At 44.2% G+C, this 11,867-nt stretch overlaps 1 protein-coding gene across 1 annotated transcript; it reads left to right on the forward strand.

Moving 5' to 3' along the window:
- Positions 1-1,979: 1,979 nt before the first annotated feature.
- LOC133446611 (P2Y purinoceptor 8-like) lies at positions 1,980-11,564 on the forward strand. Its single transcript, XM_061724684.1, has 3 exons — positions 1,980-2,186; positions 8,319-8,652; positions 9,838-11,564. Exons 2-3 carry the CDS (start codon positions 8,360-8,362, stop codon positions 10,532-10,534), a joined length of 990 nt encoding a protein of 329 aa, XP_061580668.1. The 5' UTR covers positions 1,980-2,186; positions 8,319-8,359; the 3' UTR covers positions 10,535-11,564.
- The last annotated feature ends 303 nt before the right edge of the window (positions 11,565-11,867 follow it).

Genomic DNA, 11,867 nt, shown 5'->3' on the forward strand with positions numbered 1-11,867 from the left:
GGACCACTGGTTCTTGGTAACTGTACCAAATATTAATGTCCATGGACCACTGGTTCTTGGGGTAACTGTACCAAATATTAATGTCCATGGACCACTGGTTCTTGGTAACTGTACCAAATATTAATGTCCATGAACCACTGGTTCTTGGTAACTGTACCAAATATTAATGTCCATGGACCACTGGTTCTTGGTAACTGTACCAAGTATTAATGTCCATGGACCACTGGTTCTTGGGGTAACTGTACCAAATATTAATGTCCATGGACCACTGGTTCTTGGTAACTGTACCAAATATTAATGTCCATGGACCACTGGTTCTTGGTAACTGTACCAAATATTAATGTCCATGGACCACTGGTTCTTGGTAACTGTACCAAATATTAATGTCCATGGACCACTGGTTCTTGGTAACTGTACCAAATATTAATGTCCATGGACCACTGGTTCTTGGTAACTGTACCAAATATTAATGTCCATGGACCACTGGTTCTTGGGGAAACTCTACGGGTCACTGTCAAGTCCAACTGACGCTAATTTAAGCCCAGAATCGGCTGGTATCCCATCTTCTCCACTAGTTGCAGACATTTTTGCTGATGTTTTGCCACTCAGTGCAGTAAGGGGGTCCAGTGGGGGAAGTTACGTCAATGCAGACCCTCTATTCGGAGACCAGCATGTAGCACGGCGAGTGCTACGGGGGCCCGACCGACAGGATAGAGAGGACACGGAGTTTAGTGCAGAACCCTTTTATTGAACCTCACACCCAGGGCACACGTGCACAAGCACCACGACCAGCAGCAGCTTCCCAGTCCTTCCCCCCGCAGATTCTCTGTCTCTCCCTTATAAGGCTGGCAGGGTGGAGAGGCTGACGGGCCACACCTGTGTCCCGTCATCCTGAGTGGCTGCAGCTCCTCCACCCTGCCACACAGCACAACAAACCACAAGAACAATGGAGAACAATGATGGTTATGAGATACTAGTCACTGAGGGTTGATTTGAAGACACACAGCTGCTTCTGTCTTCAGGCCGATGATGAAACCTCTTAGAAGGTGTTTGTCACACTTTCACCCCCAGAAAGCAGAAGCTCAAACAGGAAGCCAGCCGCACGAGGACAAACACGCCGCCGCGACCTCGTGAAATCTCATGTTCTCACTTCACTTTAGCAGGCCCCCACGAGGATCGGGTCCACATGAGGACCGGGTCCACATGAGGACCGGGTCCTGGTGTGGACCAGGTGTGTGTCTGAGAGCACGCAGGGTGCAGAGTCACTGGTGCCACTCCTCCTCCTCCTGGTGTTGCACTTGCATGCATACAGCATGAGGTGGGGGTTTCCTATCTGAGTCACCTCGGTTACGCCGAGTCGACAAGTAAGAGAAAGAAAAATGAAATCATTGAAACATTTTGGGAATTTCCAACAGCAGAGCTCTCATCTTGTTTCTGTTTCGACTTTTCTGCGTAGCGCAGCGTTCAGAGACGGCAGGATGGAAGTGACTAGTGACTAGAGGTGATGGAAGGGACTATTGTTTCAAAGTTTATTTAGACGGGACAATGTATATTAATGTACACTACATTAAGCAGGGACTAGTAACTAGTAACTAGAGGTGATGGAAGGGACTAGTAACTAGTAACTAGAGGTGATGGAAGGGACTAGTTGCTAGTAGCAAGAAGTGATGGAAGGGACTAGTGACTAGTAGCTAGAGGTGATGGAAGGGAATAGTAATTAGTAACTAGAGGTGATGGAAGGGACTAGTAACTAGAGGTGATGGAAGGGAATAGTAGCTAGAGGTGATGGAAGGGAATAGTAGCTAGTAGCTAAAAGGTGATGGAAGGGACTAGTGACTAGTGACTAGTAACTAGAGGTGATGGATGTGACTAGTTGGGTGCAGCAGGACTCGCACCAGCACCCTTGGGTAACAGCGAGAGCGACTCCACGCCTGCGCCGCTGCTCCACAGCCGTTACTTCAGTTGGTGGCAGAAGTTTGGTCACTTGTTTCCTCTCTGGCACTTCAGCCTGTTTCCTCCACGAAGACGCAGCTGCCGCTCACATGCCCTCCTGCCTTCCTGCCCCAACTACCCCCACCAGCCACATCTGCCCCCCACCGGCCACATCTGCCCCCCACCGGCCACACCTGCCCCTCCTGCTCCACATCTGCCCCTCCTGCTCCACATCTGCCTCCGCGTCCCTGAAGGTAAGACCTCCAACCCTTTACTGAGCTCTCTAACGTGGGATTAGTCCTGACTTTAAGACTTTAAAGTACCAAATATTAATGGCTATAAGACTTTACGGCTGTAAGAGCCTTTAGCAGCACGTGCTGCTGGCTCAACTCTTTCTCCTCGTTTTCTTTTGTGCGTAGTATCACTTCGTTTCGTGGTTGTTCCCCTCTCTCGAAACAGAGAAGGGAACAACCACGACTAAAAGACGACATGACAATGAGCTGCTTCTTCAAACACAAACAGCCGTCTGACATAAACATCTTTTGTAGATCGACTGATCCTAAAATGATCATTTAAGTGTTTTGGTTTTTAATCTGAATGAATTACGCTGTTGCCGTTAAGTTGGAATCGGTTTGTTTTCAGAAAACATTCCTCTTTTCGTTTCTCTGTTTATGTACGATCCTTTTATGAGACAAGGTGGCGATAGATAAATAAAGGACAAATATACGTATATATGTGTGTGTATATATATATATATATATATATATATATATATATATATATATATATATATATATATATATATATATATATATATATATATATATATATATATATTTTTTTTTTTTTTTTATTACTGAGGTTTATCCTGCTCTTAACTTATTTATTTCCATTTATTAGAAACCCTGACCTTGTTTTTACTTTCTTTATTCGTTCATTGTTCTTTGCCTTGTGGGCAACATCTGCTTTTATCCTGTTAGTGATTGTGATTCCTGTTCATTGTGATACCTGTTCATTGTTTTTTTGTCCTGTGTCAAATGAATGACGGTAAAGATTGTGTGTGAGATGCCTTTTGCTGTAAAACAAATCTACCCACGGGTATTAATAAAGTCAACTAGAACTTGAACATGAACTTGAGAGACAGTTTAATTCCAGCGCAGTTCTCCGAGCTTCGTCGTGCTTCGTCGTGTTGCCGAGCGACTCTCGAGGCGTCTCTGCCAACAAACCACGACGTTTTCATGTAGTAACCAGGTACTTTCCATTCCTTCACATTTACATAAGAAAACATCACACTGCAGAGGTTTTTCTGGGGTAAAGTTCCTCAGTGCTGCGGTGCTGCGGCGGCTCCTCCATCTTCACCACACGTGCAGAGAAAGTCGTGGTCGACCATTGTCCGCCCCCACATCGTTGATCTCAAACTTAAGCAATGTGCATTTATATTTTGGAGTTATGGCTGTAATTGAAAAAAGGGGAAAAGAGATATGTATGTGTGTCTACATGTATGTACAGTATGCAAGTGTATGTAGAATAGAATAGAATAGAATGTTTTTATCGTCATTTGTACAGGAACAACAAAATTGGATGCTATCTTCTTTAAGGTGCACGGTTTAAAAAATAGATACATTAAAACAACAACAACTATAAAAATAAATAATCTCTAAAAAGACACAAACAGGAAGACAACATACAGTATTCACATTTGGCAGGTATTGCATGATTCTATGGCAGGTGTTGCTCGGTTCGGTCAGTATTGCACATACATGTACAGTATATGTATATATTATATTTAGTTTGGTTTTTTTTTGTTCTTTTTTTTCTTCACACTTGACACCACGTATTGTGTAGCTTCAGTTGTTTAGTAGGCGTTAATAAGCATTAATAAGTTCTGCTTCTGCAGAGCCTTTTTCAGTCAAATTGTAAAATTTGTCTGTTTCTTGTTGCCTTGAAAGGTAAATATGACTGAAATAAACTTAAACTAAACTAAACTAAACTAAACTAAACTAAACTAAACTAAACTACACTAAACTTAAACTAAACTAAACTAAACTAAGCTAAACATCCTGCCAGAGGCCTCAGATAAGACCCACCAGTGTTTAGGGTTTAGCTGAGCGTGTGTTTGCCACAGTGCAGGGTTTAGTGAGCGTGTGTTTGCCACAGTGCAGGGTTTAGCTGAGCGTGTGTTTGCCACAGTGCAGGGTTTAGCTGAGCGTTATCTCCGCGCTGCACGGCAGCAGAAAAAGGTGCCAACCGTCGGCGCGTTAGCGACCGTTGACACGTTTCACCACAAATCAACGTCTTCCTGTGTGAGCGCTCCACCCTGCAGTTACAGTTACAAACTCACATCACACTTGCTCTGATGAGTTCCCCTTTGCCCTGATCACTCAGCCCTCATGCTCTTGTTTACTTCAGATATTATTGATACTTAGATAGAAAATCATGTCAATGTCATCACTATGCTATACTTAACAAATATAAAATGCTCAGCTTTGATAATTTAATGTTGTACTCAGATGTCCGTTTAGTGTATAAAATAATTCATAATACTGCTCCTCCCCCTTTGAAAAACGCTGTTAAGCTCTGAACACACCGTCAGAGCCTCCAGGGGCCTGTACTACGAAGCAAGTTCAACATACCCAGGATATCTTTTCCTTATCCAGATTCACTAACCCGGACAATTGCAATCACGCTAAGCGGTCACACGACGGTGGTTATCAACTCGGTATATCAACCCAGGTTTCTCCAATCTGGATATGAGCGCGTGCACATAAAAGGGGCGGTGTTTTCAGCGCATGACCAATCGCAAGCATGGAGAAGTCCGCTGTCAGAGCCGCTTATTTCAGTAGCGAAGAGCAAACAATAATTTTACGGAAATATGATGAGTATAGGCATATAATACAGGCAAAAAGCAACACAGTTGCAGCTGCAAAATGCAGGAAAGACAGCTGGCAAAAGATCGCTGACTGTATAAATGCGTAAGTTCATAGGGATATAAACATCACTGCCCCATCATTAGGGCATAAGTAGATCTGACTATAATTACAGTTGTCTATTCTGTTAAATGCATGTGTTGCTTAGATGTATTCGTATGGCGTGTATGACAATTGTAGCCTCATTCCTTCAGCTGCAACCCCAGCGGAGTGAAACGCACATGGGAGCAAATAAAAAATAAATATTAAAACATAATTCAAAGCGGTAAGTAGGCTCACTTTCATATCTTAGAAGTACAACAAGTACAAGGCTTTAGTGTTTCTATCACTCTGTTTTAGGATGATATCAGTATACAAAAGCACAATGAAATAGCATTGACATTACTTGCAGCAAACAGAAAAAAAAATGACAAGAAGAAGATCGGAGGGATCCTCTCACGATCCGCGCACCAAGCTCCACTGGATTCTCTTCGAAAGGGCATGCCATTTTCCAAGAGAGCTGATTGGTCAGTGGGCGGTGCTTTTACACCCGGCGATCTGTATCTCGAACATAACCTGCTCCGGAGCAGGTTAGCTGTTCAGCATAAGTTACCATGGCGATGTACCCCGGTGAGAAGTGAACCACCGTCGTAGTCCTGAAAACCCAGGGTTAAACCTGAAGTTACCTCGCTAACCCCAAATCCTGCTTCGTAGTACAGTAGTTCCAGCCCGACAGTCGATGCTGTAGGCTGGTGTTGGGTGCGACTGCAGAGGGAACAGCTCTCTTCCTTGCCAAATCACTGGTGGAGGTTTCTGGGGCATGGCAAGGTGTCGTAGGTTTCCCTGAGCAGAAAGCTGAGTCTGGCCTGTGGCATCTTCCACAGGTCAGCCCAGCTAAGGGGTCTCTTGATGGAGCCTTCCCACGTGGTCCATCTTCCTTGGCGACCTTGCGACACAGCTTTGATGGCGTACTGCTCCTGATTCGCCCTTGACACTTCCTCCACAACCATGGCTCTCCGTTCCCTCTCCGTGGCCTTGGACCACAAGCGTGGGGACTCTCCCCATCCAAGCCCTGCTCTCCCTGCTTGCGTCCTGCCGATTATCTCCTGGTGTTGGAGTCTGCCGACCGCCCTGGCGACCTCTGGGCCTGCTTGCCACTTCCGACCTGTTCGGGTGGGGACAAGTGCACTCCTCACGGTGGGATCCGAGGATTATTTTAGTTCGAGGACCAACCTCGCCTTTTCCTGCTTGTAGCCCAGGGTGATTGACTGGATCGGCAGCTGCAGCGAAGTCGCCCCAAACAAGCCTGTGTCGGGGAAGCCGCGCGGAAGACCCAGCCACTTCCGGATGTAGGAGTTGGCGATCCTATCCAACCCATTGACTGTGGAGGATGGAATGTCACACATCTTCAGGGGCCACAGGACCCTCGGGTGCAATCTGTAGTTGTAGCACCACAGTTTGTACTTTCCGGGGAGCTGGTTGTTGTTGATGCTCGCCAGGCCTTCTGTGCTTCCGTACCGCCTCGCCTGCATGCTTGTCCGACTGATCGGCGCTGTTCTGCCTTCCCAGGCTTTGGATGGACTGGTTGACCAGTAGAAGGATTTGCTCGCCTCCTGCGACAAAGATGGTACTGTCGTTCCTGGTGCCTTTACACAAGGAGAGGCTCCTTGCCCAGAACTTATTCAACACCTCGCAAGCTTTACCATATGAAGATCCTGGTTAGCTCTTTATTAGGAGTGTAACAATATATCGTGCCACGAAATTTCGCGATACAAAAACGTCACGATACGTGTCGTGGAGGTGACAAACTGTATCTGATATTGGGTTATTAATATTAATCTATTGTGTTGACTAGTAACGACCGCGCCTCGACCCACGGACCAAAATCTTCCTCCGCTCAGAAGAAACTAGTTCCGTTTTGGTCCCGATCACGGGGCTCTTGGGGGTTTTGAGCTCTGAACCTTTACTTATGTAAGGCTGGTGTAGAGTTAAGCCTTACCTTATTAAATTAAACCTTTTTGGGGTGGTGAGTAGGATAAACACGGGGAAACTTCTGCTGAGTTCCAGTGTACTTTAATGTCCCTCAACAGTGTAGGATTTTAGAACATCAACACAGCACCTAGTGCCGTACTGTGGCGTATCACTCCGCCCAATCTAAAACAGACTAATCACTACAGATAAACTGACTAGTGTCATTATAGTCCCTGATTTACATCAGAATATAAATAATACATTTATAAAATAATGAACCCTGAATTACCAAAATAACCTTAACAAAAATAAATCTCCTCTTACACTTATAAGGTGAGCATGAATCAATCTTTTTTATGATTTAAAATTGTATGTATTTATTTACTTTTATTTATTTATTACATTTTAGTTGTTAAATTTCTGGAAAAGAAAAAAGTAAAGTCATAAATGAGAGAAACTATTCAGTTTGTGTCTAAATATTTTATTGTATGAAACTGAAGATCATAATGCAAACCTGACTTTACTTTTAGTTCAGTTTGTGGAAAATGGTTGGCCTGGCTTTCTCTTTAAAACTTAAACAGTTATAAAGCATTACAAACTGTAACAATAGGGCAAACGCACAGCAATGTTTTGTATTTTGTGTCTTTCAAATAAAAGACAATTTTTTCCAGTCATATATTCCTCTATCAAGGTTGTTAAAAAAATACTGCTATAATATCGTATCGTTATCGTGACCTCAATATCGTGTATCGTACCGTATCGTGAGATTAGTGTATCGTTACACCCCTACTCTTTATGTACACTATGCTCTCAGAATAAACCAGGAACCTTCATGCATCTGGTCTGGGAACCTTATGCCAACCCGTTGCAAACTTCTGGCAACAGGTTGCATTATCCTCGATAACAGTACAGAATATTCCAGTAAACACTCAAACACTTATTTTAATAATTTATCAACAATCAATGCTTCACTATGTCAAAAATTTTGCCTGCTGGCCTAACAGCAGAAAAAAAGATAATAGCAGTAAGATGGAAACCACCACACACTTAACATCTCCCATTGGTGTTTGACTTTTCTTGATATTATCTATGTGGAAACATCTACAGCCCCAATCCAGAATGCAAAACAACAAAATACTTTATTTTGGTTTATGGCAGCAGATCAAATTGAGGCCAAACTTGAAAGATGTATTTAAAATTGATATAGACGACCTTGTTGCAGCTATCCTTGTCCAGTTTTTGATATTATTATGTTTTGCCTTTGTTTTATTTTGTCCTTTGTTCTATTATCTCTGTATTATCTTTTTTTTTCTGTTTTTCTTATTATTAATTATCAATTGTTTTCATCAAATGGTTTGGAAGGGGCTGAGAATATGTGTTAATGTTTGTTTAACATCATTGTAGAGGCCACCGTTGATAATAAGAAAATCATGAAAGATAAATAAAAACATTTGATCACAAAAAAAACAAAACAAACTAACATGTGTTTCGTTTCCTCATTTCTCTCAGTATCTGGTACGAGTTAAAGAGCTTGTTTTGAAACAAGAGCCATGACGGGGAACTCCAGCAGAGCCAGGCTTGACAACGCCACGCTGTCCCTGTTCCAGGACGCTAACACCAGCCTGGCCATCTCCGTGGTCTACATGGTGGTCACCTCCGTCAACCTGGTGGGCAACGGCCTGTCCATGTGGCTGCTGCTCTTCCGCACCTCCCCCAAGACTCCCTCCATCATCTTCATGATCAACCTGACCCTGACGGACCTGGCGCTGGGCACCGCGCTGCCCTTCCAGATCTCCTACCAGCTCCGGGGATACGACTGGACGCTGGGCTCCAACATGTGCAGGTAATAATAATAATATCTAGAAAATTTCAGGAAATTTTGATATGGGCATGCCCTACTGCCCATTCGTCCCCTCTCGCTGCTTTGGTTTGGGGCTGTAGTGGTTGTGTTCGGGGTGGTTCTATGTCAGTTTGAGGTGTTTACGGTTGCATTTCATTCATTCCTGTGCTCCCCATAGTTATTTATGGGGCGCACTTTTTGGCGTCTAGCGTCGCCACGGTAACGCTTTTGACTGAGAAAAGTAATGCCCATCGTGGCACGATGGAAAAGCATCTAACGATGTATGCCATGCATGGGTGCACGTTCCGGTTCAGGCTACATTAATGGATAGGTTTTTTTTTCACCGTGGTAAAAAACTCCATCCGAATGAATGGGGCCATTTGGCCTGGATTTTTTAAAAACATTTCCTTAAATCACAGCTTCATGAAATTTGAATATGTGGAAGTCCACAGCGTGCCGAGTCGGGGAACATTTGTACGATGTCTCAACGATAATCTGTTGCCTAGCAACAAGCGTCCAAAATCAAATGGAAAAAAAAAAAAAGAAAGTTAAATATTCCAAAAACTGTAATAATTGGCATAATGAAGTTGTACAGTCCGTTAGTGCCAATCGGGCTGAGTGTTTGAAAGTTTGAACTATGTCCCTAAAGTAAAGTTTGGCCGAGCAATGAGCGTCCGAAATTTCGCCTTTTCTTTTGCTTTTTGGCATCTAGCGTTGGTGGATGAGTGAGGGGTCAGGAGGTTCTCTGAGGTATTCAGGGCCTGCTGTAGATGCAGAGATGGGTGATGAGGGCAATCTTGTATTGGATTCTGAAGTTTCTGGAGGTGTTTGTTGGGGATACCGATGAGCAGGCTGTTACAGTAATCGAGCCTGGAGGAGATCAGGGCATGGACGGGTTTTTCTGCATTGGAAAAAGTGAGGAAGAGGTGGAGTTTGGATATGTTCTGTATATGGAAAAAGCAAGTTTTGTACAGATGTTTGTGGTTTACAAAGGTAAGTTGTGGGTCCAGCTTCACAGCGAGGTTGGTAACAGAGCTAGAGAGGGGGATGTCTGGACCGGAGAAGGAGTGGTTCTGGGTGATGACTGGACCTGGTGAGGGGGGCCGGTTTTTATGGCTTCGGTTTTGGAACTGTTCAGTTGAAGGAAGTTGTGACTCACCCCTGACCTTTGACCTCCCTGTGTTCCAGCCTCCTGACCCTGGTGTTCTACACCAACATGTACTGCTCCGTCCTCACCATGACGGCCATCGGCGTCGACCGCTACCTGGGCATCGTGCGGCCGATGCTGCTGCGGGGCCGGCAGAGGAAGTGGGTGGCCGTGGCCGTCTGCCTGCTGATGTGGGCGCTGGTCCTCGGGGTGCTGCACCCCCTCATGACCACCGACCTCACCTTCCACGTCCCCGAGCTCGGCATCACCACCTGCTTCGACGTGCTGAAGAAGTCCATGCTGCCGTCGGTGTCGGCGTGGGCCGCCTTCCTCTTCGGCATGGTGGTCATCCTGTTCCTGCTGCCCTTCTGCGTCACCACCTTCTGCTACGTCAGCGTTATCGTCCGGCTGGGCCGCGACGCCCGGACGGCCCAGAAGCGGCGGGCCGTCCGGCTGGCGGCCGTGGTGCTGCTGGTGTTCGTGCTCTGCTTCCTGCCCAACAACGCGCTGCTGCTGCTGCACAGCGTGATGCGGCTGTTCTACGGCCGCTCGCTGTACGCCGCCTACAAGCTGAGCCTCTGCCTCAGCTGCCTCAACAGCTGCCTGGACCCCTTCATCTACTACTTCGCCTGCAAGGACTTCAGGCTGAAGCTGAGGGAGATCATGAACCTGCACAGCCTCGGCAGCGCCGACTCAATGAAGATGGAGCAGAAAGACACGCTGTACTCTGGACAGTGAGCTAGCAAAGCTCTGTAGAGCAACGTATCGTGATGCAAAAGCCGCCGCAGCAGGAAGAACGTAAACATTTAGCAGATGGAGGTGTGAACGAGTGTGTTCAGCTCTTTTCTGGGTTCAGATTTTAAAATGCCTCAAAAATGCCTTTAAAGTGACTTTTGTAAGTGAATGTGAATAAAGCCTGTTATGTTAGCCTGATTTTCCTATAAAAAAATATGGTGTTTTTGTTTTACATATATGTGTGTGTGTGTGTGTGTGTGTGTGTGTGTGTGTGTGTGTGTGTGTGTGTGTGTGTGTGTGTGTGTGTGTGTGTGTGTGTGTGTGTGTGTGTGTGTGTGTGTGTGTGTGTGTGTGTAAGCAAGTATTATCTCTGTTCTGTGACATGTGATCTTGAATTGATGTTTCACCTTTTCGTCTCAAATAAAGCTCTTTGAATTTTTTATTTTGTATGAACGAGTGTGTTCAGCTCTTTTCTGGGTTCAGATTTTAAAATGCCTCAACGTGACTTTTCTTGTGATACATAGAACCCAAAGATGGACATTTATATCCAAGTATTATTCTGGCATTTGTTCTTCCCGTTTAAAAAAAAGCTTCTCTCTTGTATATTATGTTTATTTTTAACAACATATGTAGCATGAACATGTGTAAATGAATGTGAATAAAGCCTGTTATGTTAGCCTGATTTTCCTATTACATACACACACACACACACACATATATATATATATATATATATATATATATACTATGATGTAGGCAGGTGGAAGCAGCAGCCGGATGACCAGAGAGGGGGGGGCGGGACCGCAGGCCAGAACGCAGCTCCCGAGGCTCCGGCCTGCAAACATGCACAAAAGAGAAAAAAGGGGGGCCGGCACAAGAAACTACAGGAACGATGGACAAAAATAGCTATGAGATATTTATAATAAATAAAAATGGAAATGGAGAAGAGAGGAAGGGAAGAGGAGAGGAGAAGAAGGTTGAGAGGCACCGCCCAGTGGATCATGTCGGTGTGTGTGTGTGTAAGATATATATGTAAGATCCAGATTTCTCAAAGTCATTTATTTATATATATATATATATATATATATATATATATATATATATATATATATATATATATATATATATATATATATATATAGCAAGTATTATCAGTGTTTCTGTTGACAATTGTGTCTAAAAATATCTATTTTCTGTGACATGTGATCTTGAATTGATGTTTGACATTTTGTCTCAAATAAAGCTCTTTCAATTTTTTTAATTTTGAGTCCCCTTTGTTTTCTATTGCGTCATATTATATTGTTAAACGATCATATTTCAGAAAGGGTTATTATGA

This window comes from Cololabis saira, chromosome 6 (assembly GCF_033807715.1).
Source record: "Cololabis saira isolate AMF1-May2022 chromosome 6, fColSai1.1, whole genome shotgun sequence".
Lineage (NCBI taxonomy): Eukaryota > Metazoa > Chordata > Actinopteri > Beloniformes > Belonidae > Cololabis > Cololabis saira.